Genomic DNA, 19,036 nt, shown 5'->3' on the forward strand with positions numbered 1-19,036 from the left:
AAATCTTCAGGGTTGGATTCCCTACTCATTTTTTCTGCTGATTTTCTTTTTTCGAACACGCTAAACTAATATGAATAAAAAAATTGGGCATATCGCTCACTCCGTTCAACAACGGCATATATTATATCAAAAATTCTCAAATTTCAGTTATACATGTTTTCGGAATGCCCAGAAATATATATATATATATATATATATATATATATATATATATATATATATATATATATATATATATATATATATATACAGAAAATATATAGATAGATATATATATATATATATATATATATATATATATATATATACAGAAAATGTATATCCCATCAAAAGCGGCATATTTTTAACTTAATATTTACCCGCTACAGGGCAGAAAGTGTTTTTTTTTGCATTTTGAAGAAAAGGTATTATTCAATTATTTTTTAATTTACTAAATATTTTTCAAATGGAGAATAAACATTCAGGTTTTACCTAAAAAGATCTGTTGCACAGTAAAAAGTTCAATAAGTGGCTTGATATTTATATTTTAAACATTTTATTATATTTTTAAACTTTAAAAACGATCTCCTGAAAAATCAAGTTTTTTGATATATGACGTTGTTGAAAGGAGTGAGCGATATTTCATTTGTTTTTTTTGTCATGAAAAAATTCAAATTTGGTTTATACCTTCGTCCCCTCTGCTGATTCATCTTAGCTCTGGGGGCGACTCCGTCAACAGCCATGAAGAAGACTTTTTTAGGGCCGATGAGTTGAAATAAGTAGGAGATATAGTGAAAAATCTCGGCAAATATTTTCTCCTCCGTTATCCTAAAGTGTGGATTAGCATCGTCCGGATGAGAACACATGTGTATAATTCCATTCATGTCCAAGTAGAGGTTGTCAAAATCTGAAACCTGAAATTTAAAATGCCAATTAAATAAACCTATTTTAATTAAGTTTCACTTGATAGATACCACATCTTCTTCTTCAAACCCTCATCCGCACCCGATGGTGCATAGGGCACTGCATCATATAAATGTTAGTTCGTTAACACATGAAGGAAAGGTGATCAGCCCTCCGCTTCAGGTAATAGGGTAATATTGAATAAATATTAAGAGTGAAAAAATCACTTATATTTATTTGACCCCCCCTGGGAATCGAACCCGGGATCTCCAAAATGGTAGGTGAGCATGCTGACCACTACACTACGGAGATTATATTACCATACCACAAAGTTAACAGTGCATTCAATATATAAAATATATTTATGCTTTAGTTTATATTCAGACCCGAAGATGGGAGCATCTGTAGCTTCCGAAACAAAAGTGGTAAAAAAAGTGTTCTCGTTTACAATACAGAATTTAATAATACTTTTAAAGATAATGAAAATTAAAATACAAATATAATAAAAATATTATGTTGGAAACTTGTGATTCTAGAGAGGGAGCACTTGTACCACGTAAATAATCCAATAGCGCATTTTTTACGAAGAAAAACTGAGTATTCATACATAAAAAATATTGTATTAATATAATGGATGTAGTAAAAAACGTTCTTCAAAAGGTCACTCTAGCTTTAATCACCCAATCAATATAGTATGGGTTACAGAGATCTAATATAAATGCCATCTTTTCTACCTACATAATTGAATACTACAGTGTCAATTGAGGACATAATAGTTATCAACAACAGATAAGAAAACCACTATTCAAAAAATACTACTACAGCATATCAATCATTTTGTGATTATTTGATTAATAACGCATAAATAATTAGTTATATTAGATAAATAATTAAGTAAAACCTCCATTTCTTCATTTTTGTAATAAATTATGGTTTACTTTACAATTTTAATGAGGTGATTCTGTATTTTTTAGGTTATGCGAAATAATAATATAAAACTCAAAAAACCGTAACAAGCCACATAAGCAAAAAAATTATCTTTTATGTAGGTACATGGGTACCATAATATTATATGATAGGAAACAAATGTAAACATTAAACGTCAACTGAATATTCGGATTAGCGATAAAAAGCTTGTTTTGTAAATATTACCTGATCAGCTTTTATCAATTCACTCAAACACGGATATCTTTCACTGATATAACGAAAGAATTTAGGGACCCCCATTCTGAGAGTTAAATAAAATAATAGGACGCACGAATTGAAGATAAAACCCGGATCACCAACTTATTCTGCACACACAGTTGTGCAATTTATAAAATATCTCGCACAGAAGCGCAAAAAGCCGCCATTGACATTCGACGCGAAATGACGGAAGGCGAAAAAACAAAGACAACAAAAACACGCGTAGAAATATAGATAACAGATATACAGTATAATGAAAAATGACTATTATGACTATTGCAGTGCAAAGGAACATTGCAATGCCTAAACGTGTGGTATCCTAAGGCTTTCCTCTTTCGGAAATTCGATGAATGAATCCTGTACAAAAATGTCTATCAGAAAAAACGACCCTGCGGTTGAAGGGTAGTTTTTAATGGAGAATTTTGAAAAACGCTAGCGCAAAACGTGCGTTTGCGTGTTCCTTTATTTTTTTTTTAAAAATCGTCCAACAATTGTGTTGGGTTGTGGTCCCGTGGTTAATGTCACAAACTTTTGAGACAGAGATTATCAGTTCGAACCCACTTTCCACAATTCGATACCTATTTTTAATATTGAGCCGCTTAGGCTCACAAAAATATATTGCATAAAATTTTAGTTTGTTTAGAAATAATAAAAATACAAATTTCCTTTTTCGAATAAGAAAATAATAATAGTAATTGGGGAACAGTATTTATTTATTGCCTTGTAGCTAAGTGGGTAACCTACTTTTAAGGCATTCATAGTCTCTGGTTTTCATAATAATATTCCAATTTCATCTAAAAAAATGTAAAATACTATGTTTGTTCCTTTAAATTAATTGTTTACATTTTTAAATGCATATTACTTTTTTCTAAAAGTAAATCACTCACTCATAAGACTAACATTGCTGAAAAAAATGATGGTAAATAGAAAATTTCCAGATACTGGCTAGAACGCTCCTGAAGGGTGAAAAGCCATAAGAAGAAGAAGATAACGATAATTTTAACTTCGGTTCGTAAACGTCAATCGCGGTGCATTGGATGCATTTTTGCAGTTTGGGATTTTTGTCTCGCTATTTCAAGGTAGTTTTGTATTTTTTAAATACTTATTTTCAATCAATTAGTTGGAGTAAGATGTTTAAACCAACATTATGTTCATTTAAATTCAAAGTGTCGTTATTACGTATTATTAATAGTAATAATTACATCAATAAATTGTATCACAACGATCTTGGATGTTTTATCATTATAACAAATACACGAAGAATTTGGGTTTGATTCAATGATATTTTTTTGCATTGATATAAATTTACTTCCGTGATACATGTGGGATTTTAGCTCAAGGGTGGCTAAATTAAATATATCAATGTTATAAAATTACCAAAAACTTTAGTCACGAAATTAATCATATCTAGCATTTCAGGGTTATTATTAAAGTGACGTTACGTCCCGTTTTGAACGGGACCGTCCCCTTTTTAGATAGCCTGTCCCGTTGTCCTCAAGTAAAGTTTCAGGACGTCGAAATGTCCCGTTTTCAAAAAAAGAGCAACTCACGGTAACGAAAAAAAAGTGCAAAAAATTTACGGTAGAAAGATGTAAGAGTCTTTTCACAGATGAATAAGTTGTGGACGACAGAAAAAACACAATTACATCGGAGTACTTAAAGTGATGTTGTTAGTTAAGATATTTTTTTAAAATCCTGCCAAGAATTTCATTCTTATTTAAAATCCAACCCACTTATAGTTAAGAAAATTTGTTTATCAGAAAAATATAAAACAATCATCTTTATCAACATTCCTTTTCTTTTTATTAATACATAAAAACTATGAAAAAATATTATTTCTAAAGTTAGCTTATATTACGTAATGTAAACTTTTTTATACAATTAATTTACTACATCTACATATATATTTGCATTTCCTTACAGAACACAAAACATTTATTTTTAAATTCTTTCAGACTCTTTTCATTCTTCATACATTCAGGCATCTCATCATACATTTTTAAACCCTTATACATTCAACAATTTCGCAACTCCTTATTTTATCCTTTTTTCTAGTTAAATGTTCATGACAATTTTTGTTTAAAACTATTTTAATATTACGTAAAATTTGGTAGATTTCCCATTTTGAGGACAAAAATAAATGGTTAGTTTAGTTATTATTGATCAGTTTTGGTATTTACAGAACCCAGGAAATCACTCTTATTAAGAAGTCTAACCGATCCGGAACAACCTGGAGGGCAAATTTATGAAAATGGAAAATAGCGAGAGTGGGGATGAACTATCTCAAGGATTTCTTAGCGATGAGCAGTCCTACATGGTCACCACTGAAGATTTACTTGGTGTGTAACTTCAATCATTCTTGCAGATACAGTGAAACCTCTCAAAACAAGTAATTTACATAACGAGTATAGGAAACGTTATGGGGCAGTGGTTCCTGTACCCATCCGCATATAGTTTTTTTTTCAAAACATGTATACAAAGACACTAATTGAATGTATCCCCGCAAGTAAGAAAGTTGCCCCGCCCAGAGGGGAGGTGATATGGTTTGTTAAACAATGAATCGCTAATATTTTGCACCTGATAAAACGAAAATAAACATAGAAATAATCTTTAAATGCAGAAAAAGGTAGCGCGCACTACAGATTGGTTTTTGTGGTTTCAAATCAGTCCGACCAATGATAACGCTCGCGTGATTGAAGCGTGAAAGGCGTTCAAATTCAACCGAGTTATAAAAATATACTAACTAATAAAATTAAAACTTTTACTGTTTTACTAATAAATATGGTACATATAACTATTATGCACGTATTTTATCGTGTGTCTAGATCAGAAATGTGATAAATTAACACGAAAACTTGAAAACATAAATCAATAGAACATTATACCTGGGATGTAAAGTTTTGATTTCTAACTGATTTTAGTTGATATTTCAATGTAAAGGATAATTCTATCCTCACAGGGACATCTTTGGTCAAGTGTCGTAAATAAATTTGTATAAAAATTATAAGAAATAATGCATTACAAAAAGCTTTCTTTACTGATTTGTAGATATCACACTAAAGTATCTTTATAATATGAACTGCCATGAATATGGGCGTGGCTTAACCTGCGGCTGTTATTCAAATGTAAAAACATACCTACCGCCAACGTTTGGCGGCTGATAGGCCGATGGGTTAACCGTGTTAGAGGTACCGAACCCCACCAGTTTCATATGCGCGTTCACCGAACCCTTAATTGGAAACATAAAATATGATTTAATCAAATTCAAAACATGGGTATATATTTATACACAGGTGCACAAAATGAACAGAACCATTTAAAACAGAGAACAAAACCACTGTAACAAGATTTTCACATAAAAACAAAATCAAAATAATGCACATTTTGCAGTGACACGTTATGACAATAGATCTAGTACATTTGTTATGATTTATTATTATGAAGTCCCATCATAGTAAAAAAAAATATGATGCGGAGTAGGCGTACTGTTTTAGCATTTTAGCTCTTGTATTATTTTTATTTCTAGATTGACATATTCCTTTCAAATAATTTACTAGATCTTGGATAAATGAATATATCGTACCTTGTAACATTTTTCATAATGTCGTAAAATAGGTTGGGTGTGTGTTTTGACATCCGCTGAACCCGGGAGACTGACTCACCGAACCCCTGGGGTTCCATCGAACCCAGGTTAAGAACCACTGTTATAGAGGGTAGATGTTTTTAGATGGTAATTTAATTTAATAATGACTAATTTCCACTGGTCAAAATGTCAATACAATTTAAAATATCAACCTCCTATAACGTTACTGTAGATAACGCGCAACCTATCTCAATGTTATCGGAGGGTTTACTGTATATACATACATATATAGTGGAACTTCTCGTAACGAGTAATTTGCATAACATGCAAAAAGAAAATGTGAAAAAGTTGCTCCCTAACGAGCAATATTTCGCATGAGTTGCATAGGAAGGGCAACTCCCTTTTTCACGACATTCACCTGTGAGCCGGGACTTTCGCGCTTTTCAAAACGAAAAATATTTCGCTTAAAGAGTAAGATTCTGGAACGAACTATACTCATTATGAGAGGTTCCACTGTAAGTAATTTCATCCAAAAAGATGTGATAAATCATAATTTCTATAGCTTTGTTATTTATCAAGCGCAGGACTGATCACTTTGCCTTCATGTGAGTAACAATCAAGATAACGCTTTGTCAATATGATGCAGTGCCCTATGAAGTCTGGGACTTCTATATTCTTCTTCATCTATTTTAAGATGAAGAAGAATGAATGAATGAAGAAGACAGGCGTAGTTGGATAGACATTCAACTGCGAAACTGGCGTCGCAGGTTCGATTCCTGCCAATTGCAAAATAAATTGGAAAAATATTTATTTTCAATTGGTCTTTTCACATTTGCCTTCCCTATCCTTACTATCCTACCTGCAAACAAGCTTCTAAATATAAAGGCTTTGCGTTTTGGTTATTCCTTTTTTTTAAATATGTAAATAAATATGGAATGAAAACTCTGTTTACATTTTGTCTATGGTTACAGAGGGAGGTGAACACGACGATGACTCAAGCAATGACCATTTCAACAAGCACATGCCCCTCAGGGAACAAGATAGATTCCTGCCTATCGCTAATGTTGCTAAAATAATGAAGAGGGCGATACCTGACAATGGAAAGGTACTGTCTACCATCTATTGCTTTTAATCCTTTTCCCGATTTGCCCAAATCATTACGATCCAAAAACGGACCTTTTACCTGACATGAGCACCCTGGTGTGGTGCCTCATCCGGCCCCGACTACCATGGACGGATGTGACGCGAGCGGCGTCCAGAGAGCTAGGCACCACAGTCAAGTACGCCACGATTGAGCGCGACATAACCGCGCCATCGCGGAGCAGCGTGACATCACCACGCGAAGAACGACATAGGACCTTCAAAAGGGCTGACAACTGAAGAAATAGCTCAAACTGATTTAACGTATTATTTTATAAGGTTGTTGAATGTATTCTAGCAGGATGGCTCTAAGTCTATGGACTGTAGTGGACTCTGTCGCCCATTGTCGATATTATTTTGTATGTTTCAAACATATCTTAACACATTTCAGACAGGTATTTTTACGCTTGTGGACTGCTGGCGACGGGAATCGATAATTATGTATATACAATAGTTAAGACCTTAACAAAGAGATTGGTTTATAATATATTTATATAAAAATATTGGATTTTTTTTTCTGCCTTTGAAATGAGGCCTGCGCAGAAGGTAAAGATACCCTTCCCGTCCTTAACCTGTTAACCGGGCAGGACGCATAAATACATCAAGCGTAAACAATATCGGGTACAGGTAGGACATATGAATACGTCCTTGAAATATATGTTTATTATATTATATTATATATATGGATGTATATTTATCGAACAACAAAGGTATTAGTCATCCATACATGTCTCGACATGAATTTAATACACGGAGTGAATCAGTATTCGCGCCCGTTACAAGTTGCGTAATTGGACAGCGGACCGCCCGGTTAACAGGTTAAGCGTCAATTCCGTCCAAAGCGTGTTAATATCATATATTTCAAACATAAACTTGCCATGATCAGTGTGTCAAATACTTGAAAGTGGCCGGTACGTATGAGGTGGGGCGTGAATGTGGAAGAGGCGAAGAATATTTGCAAAGACAGAGTAGTTTGGCATTCTATTCTCTTTACCTACCCCTGCACTGAAGCGACGTAAGGGTTAGTCAGCAAAGAATTCTGTTGCCCAATGTCTGTATAATTTTGCATGTTAATATCATATACAGTGGAACCTCTCATAACGAGCATAATTTGTTCCAGAATGTTACTCGTTAAGCGAACATTTCTTGTTTTGACTGGCGCGGAAGTCCCGGCTCACAAGTGTAATGGCCCTGCCATTTCTCATTCCCACCTTTATTGTCCTTTTTAGAAAGTCGAGGGACTCGTCACGTGTTGTCCGGCTTTAGATGCGTTCCCATGGCCATCATAAATCGGTACAGCATTTTATGATTCCCTATCCTAAAGGAAGAGGGCTTTTTAACATAGTCTAATTTGGTACTTCGTGAGACTCGGGTGTAACATAACTTAACAGAGCTGTTTGGATGCACATGAGTATTGACTGTCGTATTGTTGTTTTTAAATAAACAAATATATAAATAGTCAATACCGTGTTTTAATTAATACTCGCTTCAGTCCAACCTGCCTCCTGACAAAAAGGGGACTAAAGTGTCCTGTTTAATGTGGACGTCATCCAGTGCACGCGTACGCTGATCACAAAGTGTCTTCACGGTCATCGCGCACGCGACGCGTCCGTCCATAACATTACACAAGTGGATGTCGTGAAAACGGGACTTTCCCTTTCTCTGTAATTCATTATGCGAAATGTCGCTCGTTAAGGGCGCAACTTTCTCTCATTTTTTTTTCGGCATGCGAATCACTCGTTATGAGAGGTTCCACTGTATTTAAAATAAAAAGCTTGCCTTTTTCCAAATAAAATCTTCATTAAAACTTATCAGTCAAAGGGATAAAGGACACAACACCATCCCCCTATTGTCATTGTTGTCTCATTTATCTATCGGCAAAGGGGTATATCTGTCGATTTTTTCATTTAGTTTGTTCCACAAAATGTCTAAAATAGTGTATTCCATATCTGGTAAATGAATATAGCTGTAGTTGCAATACTTATTTAGTTTTATTAAGATATGTACTTATAAAAATACATAAAACAAATGAGTTATTTAATTTCACAAGTTTGTTTTTACTCTCCTGTAAAATTTGGTCTGAGACAGATATCGGCTGTCCAAACTTAAAACACAGTAAGGGACATTTTTTTTGTAGTATGTTTTTTTTGCATTTTTGGACTAAGTAGAATCTACTTAGTCCAAAAATGCAAAAAAAACGTACTACATAAAAAATGTTCCTTACTGTGTTTTGAGTTTGGACAGCCGATATACCCCTTTGCCTTTACACTACCGCTATGTACTATCATGCCATTTACTTGCAGATAGCTAAAGACGCCAGAGAGTGCGTTCAGGAATGCGTCTCCGAGTTTATATCGTTCATCACGAGCGAGGCGAGTGACAGATGTCACGTGGAAAAGAGAAAAACCATAAATGGCGAAGATATCCTTTTTGCCATGACAAATCTCGGTTTTGACAACTACGTTGAACCCCTCAAACTATACTTGCAGAAATATAGAGAAATGGCGCTCAATGTAAGTTTCTTAGTTATTTATTTATTTAAACTGCATGTACAGAAAAGAAATATGTACATTGGCGGGCTAATTGCTAAAAAGTAATATCTTCCAACCCACCAAAAACAGACTAGTAATATTGGTTGAAACGTTTGAGACCTTATATAGCTGTTTGAAATCAGAGGGTAGATGATAGGCTTGAACATTAAAAAAAAAAACATAAATTACAAATTACTGTTGTATTAATAAAGCAACTACATACTATATATTTCATTAAATATTTACAACATTTTGAGTGTGTCCAAATACTTGTTCACAAAATCTGGATTATCTCCCAATTACAGGAGTTATTTTCATATTATTTTTTTACATCTCATCAAAGATGAAGAAGAATATGAAAGTCTGGGCATTTACGGGGCTGACGACCGTCATAGGCTGGTTTAAGTGATCACTTTACACACGTGTAACATTCACCAATTCTACCCATTATTGACAACCACACAACAAAAATAAATAAATAAATAAAAAATTAATATTAAATATTTATGAAAATTACAAATGAATAATAAGGATGGCAAAAGAAAAAGAAAGTTTTGGGAAGGTGGTAGAGGGAAAAACTAAGGGATGAGGTTTGATGGACAGTTAGGTATGTTTAGTGTAAACTTTTGTAGAATAATATCTGTAGTTTAGACGGATAAGATAAATTGTGGTCGGAGAAGTGAAAATAGATAGATTTAGAACGGAAGGCCTGTCGACAACAGTAAACAGGAGGAGTTTTACATGGTTTCCTCCCAGCAATGAGCAAATGCTGACAAGTTCCTGATTGGCCCACAATTAGTAGTAGCACATATTAGTAAAATAGTTTATCCCTCCTGTTCCCAACACAGATTGAAATAAAACATTTTTTTTTTAATTATAAGAAATAAAAATTCACTTAATGATCTATAAACCGTGTACCATGGTACTAGAACTTATCTTTGTCTAGATCGTCCATCTTAATGTTATGTCGCCTATGGTCTGGGCACTGCTCACTGCCTGTGCATCTCTATAAGATAAGTGCGTTACATCACCATATTACGAATATGGACAAGATATAGGGGGTACAAACCATACGTTCTTTCAGTGTCCGCTGACAACAGAAAAGGAGAACTTTCTAAATAGCTTAACACGGGCAGGAATCCAACTCCCCACCCAAGTATCCACCCTTCTTTCTTAACCTTATTCTAGAATTGCTGGCATAATTTCTAAAATGATAAAGCTAAACGCATTTAAACTATAAATTTTGCATTAATTGTTATTATTATTTTCTATTATATTTTTTGTTTGTAAATAAAGATAATACTTGACACTGGCAGAAACATCCTGTCACTGGGTGACTGCCAAATAAATAATAAAATAAAAAAACTCTTGAAGGGTGAAAAGCCATAAAAGAAGATGACATCTTGTAATCTTTTTAAGCAATTTTTTCACTTGTATGTTTTATTTTGAAATATTACCTTGGTTTTTTTTTTCAGGCGACAGCCAGACTGGAGAAACATTTATCAAATACCATTATATATGAAGAAATATCGGAGGAAGCGTACAAAAGTAATAATAAGTGTTTTATATATTTATCGTTTTTCTATAAACTTCTATAGGTATCAATAAAATACCTACTTTTTCAATCTTTTTTACAAAAATATCAGTATACTTACTAAATATTATATGCCGCATTGATTGTTGGATTTTTGTTCTTGAAGTTAGACTATTTTCAAATTTTCATGTTCAGACAGGGCTGCCACACTGAGAAACACGCGCATGTTTTTATCGCTTCAGAGATTTCTCATCTATGGCAATAAGCAAAATCTGCCATTTACCGAGATATCTTGTCTATGGCAACCAATGGGTAAAATATTAATTTTTTAAATTTCAGATAGTCAAGTTCAAATGATGGGAGAAGGACAGACAGGGGATACAGTCATCTATACAGCTTATCCGAATGACGTCGGAGAATACCATCTGACTTGAGTCTTCTAGACAAATTATCGCTCACTCCTTTCAAGAACGTCATAAATCAAAAAACTTGACTTTTCAGGAACACGTTTTTAAAGTTTAAAAATATAATACAATGTATTAAAAATAAATATCAAGCCACTTATTGAACTTTTTACTGTGCAACAGATCTTTTTAGGTAAAACCTGAAGGTTTTTTCTCCATTTGAATAATATTTAGTATATTTAAAAAATTAATTAAACCATACCTTTCCTTCAAAATGCAAAAACAACACTTTCCGCCCGGTAGCGGGTAAATATTAAGTTTAAAATATGCCTCTTTTGCTAGGATATAGTACATTTTCTGGGCATTCCAAAAACATGCACAACTGAAAATTGACAATTTTTTATTTATTACGTTCTTAAAAGGAGTGAGCGATATGTTCAATTTTCTTATTACATTACGTAGAGAATTGTCACGTGTACATAAGTATTTTGTATTTATTTTTGTATCTCACCTTAGCGCAATGAATGTCGAATAGTTTTTGTACTCTGCTTGAACATCGAAATAATCTTTTTTGAAAAATCTTTCATCTCTTTTACTGACAAAACATAGCACCAAACCATTCTTTCCCAAAGTTTCAGATTGAGGTTAAAATCAAGGAAGAAAATAAAAAATAAAAATACATCTCTGCAAAAGTTTGTTATGTGTATTTAAAAAAACTCATAGAACCAAAATATTGTGTAAAAATAAATACATATTTAAATACATAATACAAAATAGTTAGTAAATATACAAAACATTTCATATATAACGTTTCTACCTCTCTTAAAAAGTAGATACTTGTGTTTAGAGAGGGAGTTCGTTTTACAATTTTTTTTTTAAACAAAGTAAATAAAAAAAAAATAAAAAAATCCTTGGTATGGAGTATAGGAAGGGTTGAGTCTTATATGTTTTTTAAATTTAGTTTTCAAGGTTTGATAATTTTTATTATAGATTTTAAGTTTTCCGGAAGTTTATCAAAGTTTTTTTTTTACCTACATACGTATAATGGTTTGACGCTGCTGTTGTTTTACATCTGTGCAATATTAAATTATTAGAAAATCTAGAGACATGTGAATTTTGCACTTCAGTTGTTATAAATAATTATTTTTTGACATCTCAACATTGATAAAGAATAATATGGAAGTCTGGGCATTTACAAGGCTTACAACCATCATAGGCTGGTTTAAGTGATCACTTTACATATTACATATTTAAGTGATTACTTTATATATATATATATATATATATATATATATATATATATATATATATATATATATATATATATATATATATATACCCATATATATTATTATGATTACGAAGAACGAAGAGCCGACAAACTAAATTTCACCCAAATCATATGGAAATTACCTAACTATTGGAAAGAGGTAAACAATACCATTAAAATTCCAACGCCTATGCAATTGGAAATATGATAACATTTTGGGCACTATTAAAGGAAGATGAATCAAGCAACATCATGATCAGTCAGTCATGAGCGAACCAAGAAGACCGTGAAGACCGTTCGACAGTTACGTCATCAGGCCAACATATCACGCAGTATAGTACAAAAGTGCCCAGTTAGATGTAAAGCTCTTATTTTATTTGTAACGTATTAATAAAGTTGTGTGTAATAAAAATATCCTTTTTTAAAAACCCAACTAAATACGACGTCGCAACAATAAAGTTGGTGTCAGAAGTGGGATTCCAAAAATTGATCATTGTAAAATTTGATCATTGGAATTCAAGGGATTCTAAAAGTGATTATCAGAAATCGGAGAAAGTGATTTTCAAGATTTCGTTTGAGAGTTAACTACAAATCAAGTGCTGAACAGCCCGTATCTGAGAAAGGTTGTGAAGAAGAAGAAGTGATCAAGACGAACAATGAGCAGACTTCAAGCTCATCGGTGGATTTCAATCTTTTAAGGAGCCAAGGACTCATCCCGAAGGAACGATGCAACACTGGATTTATTCCAATTTAAATTCTTTGCTAAAATTATTGATACCATTAATTGATTAATTATATATAAAAATGGCAGTTAAAGACAGTAAATTTGACATAACTGATGATGATGACAGGTCATCAAGCAAGTCAACTCGAAAGAATTTGCTTGCAAAAGAAGAATTCACCCTGGAAACTTTGTTCAAATTTATCGAGCTCTACGACGGAGATAGGCAAACACTTAGTTCTTTTATACATTGCTGTGAAACTGCGCTGAAAAAGGCAGGAACGTCACAAATTCCTCACTTAATAGATTATATCAGAGTAAACCTACAAGGAACGGCGGCAGTCGTTACCTCAAACTATATTATAGAAGACTGGGAACAACTTAAAGAAGCTCTCAGAAGACAATTTGCAGAAAAGAAATTATGCGGACACCTACTGTTAGAACTCAATACATTAAAACAAGGTAGAAACGAAAGAATGTGCAATTTCATCAATAGGGTAGCTAGGCAATTGTACGCTAATTTACAGAATCAGGAATGCGGAATCGAAGAGTTAAGAGGACAAATGAAATTAATGGAGGAACAAATAGTGCATGCTTTTATAAATGGAATACATGAAGATATAGGCAAAATGCTAATGAGCAGAAATTTTAAAGATTTACAGGAGTGTTACGTTCTAGCAGCAGAGGAGGAGAATAGGCAACATTTGATTAAAATGCATGATTTGAGAATCAGTGATCATAAGCCACAAACGACTTATCGACCTCAAACGCGTCAAAATCCATTTTATAATGATAACTCAAAGATGGGAAATCGCTCTCACAAAATAAACTTTGTCGAAACAAAATTCTGCAAATATTGCAAATTCAAGGGACACACTCTTAATGAATGTCGAAGAAAACAATTCTATGACAAACTACGTCTCGAAAACTGCAAATCCGATGGGTGCGGATATGGTAAACCCCATCAATCTAATCAATACAATCAATCCAAAGTAGCACCCGTGGAAAACCAACCACAATCGAAAAAGGTGAATACTTTAAACGTGTCAGAGTCGATGAATGTCGAAGTCGGTTCATCGAATTAAACTCCAGACTTCTAATTCCGAGGATAGCAACTATTTCTACAATCAACAAAATACATTACATAACTCTCGCTATTCCTTTCAATCATGACACAATCAAGCGGAAATTTCTAATCGACACTGGAGCAGCAGTATCAATCCTAAAAAAAACAATGTTTCGATGAAAATGTTATCATAAACGACAAAGATATTATCCAATTCAATGGAATTAATTCACAGAATCTGAATGAATCTCTAGGTTCATTCATACTAAATCTTAAGTTTAAAAAATTTACCACACCTCATAAATTTCATATAGTAGACAGAAATGAAATCGAATTAGATCATGACGGTATACTAGGACATGACTTCCTAGAACGCCACAAGACAAAAATCGACTATGAAAATAAAAAATTGATTGTAGGAGACGAAAATCTAAAAATAAATACAAATGATGAAAATAAAATCCAACTTAAAGCGCGAACGGAAATGATAATAAAAGTTAATATAACGAATCCAGAAATAAAAGAGGGTATAATAGATTTTAAACCACCATATGAAGGAGTATATATGGCAAAAGCTATCACTAAGGTAGATGAAAACGGACAAGCTATTTGTACAGTTCTAAACACAACGGAAGAAGATCTTTTAATAAGTAATATAAATATGATATTACATCCAATCCCGATACCATACATTACGTATCAGATAATACGAACGCTATTAACAAAGTAAAAAAATTAAAATCATCAATAAGAGCCGAACATCTTAATGATGAAGAAAAATAATCTTTATTCAAAACGTGTAATAAATACTATTCAATTTTCCACATTGACAATAAAGAATTAACTACGACTAATGTAACGGAACATAAAATAAAAACAACGGAAAATGCCCCAATCCATACAAAAACCTACAGGTACCCCGAGGTACACAAGCGGGAAGTAAATAATCAAATAAATAAAATGCTTAATCAGGGAATAATCAGACCATCACATTCACCTTGGTCTAGTCCTATATGGGGAGTGCCGAAAAAATTAGATGCCTCAGGTAAAACGAAATGGAGAGTCGTTATAGACTATCAGAAATTAAACAACGTAACCGTAGGACACGCATTTCTATTACCAAATATAACAGACATCTTAGATCAACTAGGACACTGTAAATACTTTACCATATTAGACTTAGCAAGCGGATTTCACCAAATCCCAATGGCAGAAGAAGATATTCCTAAAACTGCATTTTTAACACCTAACGGATATTACGAATTCACTAGAATGCCTTTTGGATTAAAAAATGGACCAGCAACATTTCAAAGATTAATGAATATAGCATTAACGGGATTACAAGGTACTCATTGCTTTGTATATATTGATGATATAGTGATTTATGCGAAAAATCTAACTGAACATTAAGAAATACTAGAACAGGTATTTGAAAGATTAAGAGCAAATAGATTAAAACTACAGCCAGATAAATGTGATTTCTTAAGACGAGAAGTATCATACTTAGGACATGCTATATCAGATGAGGGAATTAAACCAAATATAGACAAAATAGAAACCATTACTAACTATCCACAACCAAAAACACCGAAAGATATAAAAGCTTTCTTAGGAATGGCAGATATTACAGGAGATTCATAAAAGATTTCAGCAAAATATCTAAACCCTTAACATCATTATTAAAAAAAGATAAAGAATTCGAATGGAAAGACGACCAACAATTAGCTTTTGAAAAATTAAAGGAAAAACTAACAACAGCGCCAATATTAATCTATCCAGACTTCACGAAGGAATTCATATTAACTACAGATGCTTCAAACTATGCGATAGGAGCGGTATTAAGTCAAGGAAAGTTAGGGGAAGATAAACCGATAAGTTACGCATCGAGAACACTCAACAGTGCCGAAGGAAACTATAGCACAATTGAAAAAGAGTTATTAGCAATCATATGGGCAGTAGAACATTATAGATGTTACTTATACGGACGGAAATTCAAAATATTCACAGATCATAAGCCTTTGCAATACCTATTTAACCTAAAAAACCAAAACTCAAGACTTATGAGATGGAAATTAAAATTAGACAAATACGATTATGAAATAGTTTATAAACCAGGACAGATAAATAGAAACGCGGACGCATTATCTAGAATCGAGAAAAATGAAGCAAAAACTCTCGATACTAAACAGATACTACCAATATTTAATAAAGAAAAAGAAATATTTGATCAAATCTTGAATGAAATGATTGATTTAGACAATGAAGATAAACGAGATGACGTTATAGATCCAGAAATACTAGAGCAGTTAGAAAAGGAAAAGGAAAATAAAAACGAACCGAACGTTGAAAAGCTCTTAGAAGAAGGAGAACATGTAGATTTAACAGGAGAAGAAATAGAATCACCCGAAACATTTTTTACAACAATTTCACGAAGAACCTAACTTTAAAGAATCTTATCCAATGATGGACATTGACGACTAAAATTCTGTTCACGATTTAACAGATAGACCGTCATACAAAACTTTCTTAGCAAAAGTGGTATTTTACACCCAGTAGTCTTATCACCAGAAGATCTTTAACAAGAATTAAGAGTAATTAGAAATTCAATCCCTAAAAATCAGGAAATACCTGTACCGCTTAGCATAGAAAATATGCATTTATTATTAGAATTATGCAAATTTTCAGTATACTTCTCTACTGAAAATAATTTAGTTTTTGTAATTAAGTTACCTCTTACGAATCCAGAAGAATTTAATCTCTATAAACTTTATCCATTACCAATGCCTAATGGTAATCAACTAGATTTATATTCTCTTATTTTACCTAAAAATAAGTACTTGGCAATCGTAAATGATGAACATTCATGCATTACGATAAATGACTTAGATAAAGAATGTAAGGTATTGAATAATAACCATTTTATATGTAACTCTAACATAAAACATAACTCAGAATTTGAACCTAATTGTGAATTAACATTATTTATCGATAAAAAAAGATACTATACCTAATGATTATGAATATTTATGAAAGGAAAAATTTCAATGTGGCAAAAGTTAAGTAACAACAGATGGATTTTCACTAGCTCTGAAATAACGAGAATAGATTTTTTTTTGTGAAAAAGAAAAAACATTTAACATTTATATACAGTCAACTGGAATACTTGAATTAAATAGAACATGTAAAGCTTTAACAAACACTATTGAATTATTACCTACTCAAATTAAAATAAAGAATACTAATTTTAATATATCGCTCACTCCTTTCAAGAACGTCATAAATCAAAATACTTGATTTTTCAGGAGAGCGTTTTTAATGTTAAATATTATAATACAATATATTAAAAATAAATATGAAGCCACTTTTTGAACTTTTTACTGTGCAACAGATCTTTTTAGGTAAAAGCTGAAGGTTTTTTCTCCATTTGAAAAATATTTAGTATATTTGAAAAAACAATTAAACAATACCTTTTCCTCAAAATGCAAAATCAACACTTTCTGCCCTGTAACGGGTAAATATTAAGTTAAAAATATGCCGCTTTTGCTGGGATATAGTACATTTTCTGGGCATTCCGATAACATGCACAACTGAAATTTAACGATTTTTGATTTATGACGTTCTTGAAAGGAGTGAGCGATATCTCAAGACAGATGTTGTGATTTAAACAAATATAATTCAAGTCTTAACAAAATTAAGCCTTTGGAAATTAACCATATAAAAATTGATAATTTTGAAGATATAGAAAAGCAAATTGATAAATTTCATGAAAAACTACAAGAGTTAGAAAATCAGCCACATGTAATAAAACACATTAGTTTGAACCAAATTATCCTTATCATTGTAATAATACTATGTATAATTAAGCTTTCTAAAAATAAAACATGGATCATAAAGAAAAGAACACAAAGGACACAAAGAAGAAATCAAGAATCGATACAACTATCACTGCAATTGGAACCTATCGGAGAATCCACATAAATACGGAATTTACTGACGAACAAACAGAAACAGAAGAAGAAGAAACAAAGCCAACCCCAAGCGACAGAAAGTTAAAATTCAACTTTCATTAAAAAAGAAAATCAAGAACAATTCGCGACTCATGAATTAAAAACCAAGCTGCTCATACTTAAGGAGGAGGATATGTTGTGATTACGAAAGACAAAGAGCCTTCATACCAAACATTTCCTAAAAACTATGGAAATTACCTAACTATTGGAAAAGGTAAACAAGACCATTAACATTCCAATGCATACGCAATCAGAGGTCAGATAACATTTTGGGCAATATAAAAGGGAGATGACTCAAGTCATCAAGAGAACCAACAAGACCGTGTTCCACAGTTACGTCACCGGACCGTCATTCCGTGCAGTATAGTACAGCTAGTTTTCATACATAGTTTGGAAAGTTCTATTTTAATTGTAACGTTGTAAATAAAGTTATGTGTAATAAAAAAATACCTTTTTTAAAAAGCCAATTTAGTACGACATCGCAACAATAAATATATATGATCTAATTTCGAAACATTGTGTTTGAATAACTAGAATTTCATAAATGCCCAGACTTCCATATTCTTCTTCATCTTTGATGTCAAAAAATTATATGAAAAGAACTCCTGTAATTGAAGATAATCCAAATTTTGTGAACAAGTATTTGGACACACTCAAAATGTAATAAATAAATTATCTGGTCAAATTATAAGCTTAAATAATAAAAATGAAAA

The 19,036-nt window shown here is 32.4% G+C and overlaps 3 protein-coding genes across 5 annotated transcripts in view; 2 read left to right on the top strand and 1 right to left on the bottom strand.

The window, feature by feature from the left end:
- LOC148304847 (5'-3' exoribonuclease 1-like) overlaps positions 1-2,279 on the bottom strand; it is a 38,364-nt gene extending 36,085 nt beyond the window's left edge. For 2 of the 3 annotated variants that reach the window (XM_088267608.1, XM_088267610.1), the window contains exons 1-2: positions 2,035-2,262; positions 667-893 (exon numbers count right to left, since the gene is read on the bottom strand). In XM_088267608.1, the coding sequence (XP_088123734.1) occupies positions 667-893; positions 2,035-2,109 (302 nt within the window). In that variant the 5' untranslated portion in view covers positions 2,110-2,262. Of the gene's footprint in view, positions 1-666; positions 894-2,034 lie in introns of all 3 variants that reach the window. The other variant, XM_088267609.1, reaches the window with a different exon arrangement.
- A 795-nt stretch (positions 2,280-3,074) lies between these two features.
- LOC148304848 (uncharacterized) lies at positions 3,075-11,838 on the top strand. The gene is made up of 6 exons (XM_088267613.1): positions 3,075-3,146; positions 4,250-4,406; positions 6,622-6,755; positions 9,094-9,303; positions 10,797-10,869; positions 11,195-11,838. Exons 2-6 carry the CDS (start codon positions 4,313-4,315, stop codon positions 11,287-11,289), a joined length of 606 nt encoding a protein of 201 aa, XP_088123739.1. The 5' UTR covers positions 3,075-3,146; positions 4,250-4,312; the 3' UTR covers positions 11,290-11,838.
- A 741-nt stretch (positions 11,839-12,579) lies between these two features.
- On the top strand, positions 12,580-18,294 carry LOC148304849 (uncharacterized). The gene is made up of 2 exons (XM_088267653.1): positions 12,580-17,325; positions 17,951-18,294. The coding sequence occupies exons 1-2, from the start codon at positions 16,968-16,970 to the stop codon at positions 18,292-18,294; spliced, it is 702 nt and encodes a 233-aa protein (XP_088123779.1). The 5' UTR covers positions 12,580-16,967.
- The last annotated feature ends 742 nt before the right edge of the window (positions 18,295-19,036 follow it).

The sequence above is a fragment of the Brachycentrus maculatus genome, unplaced genomic scaffold (assembly GCF_059751285.1).
Source record: "Brachycentrus maculatus isolate JH-2025_06_01 unplaced genomic scaffold, ASM5975128v1 h1tg000301l, whole genome shotgun sequence".
Lineage (NCBI taxonomy): Eukaryota > Metazoa > Arthropoda > Insecta > Trichoptera > Brachycentridae > Brachycentrus > Brachycentrus maculatus.

Excerpts from the sequence above, each read along its gene's own strand:
- LOC148304849 (XM_088267653.1), top strand. The coding sequence starts at position 16,968 with ATGCATTTATTATTAGAATTATGCAAATTTTCAGTATACTTCTCTACT. Across the intron at positions 17,326-17,950 it reads TAAAAAAAGATACTATACCT|CGATATCTCAAGACAGATGT; the intron begins AATGATTATGAA and ends GAAAGGAGTGAG.
- LOC148304848 (XM_088267613.1), top strand. The coding sequence starts at position 4,313 with ATGAAAATGGAAAATAGCGAGAGTGGGGATGAACTATCTCAAGGATTT. Across the intron at positions 4,407-6,621 it reads CACCACTGAAGATTTACTTG|AGGGAGGTGAACACGACGAT; the intron begins GTGTGTAACTTC and ends CTATGGTTACAG. Across the intron at positions 9,304-10,796 it reads ATAGAGAAATGGCGCTCAAT|GCGACAGCCAGACTGGAGAA; the intron begins GTAAGTTTCTTA and ends TTTTTTTTTCAG.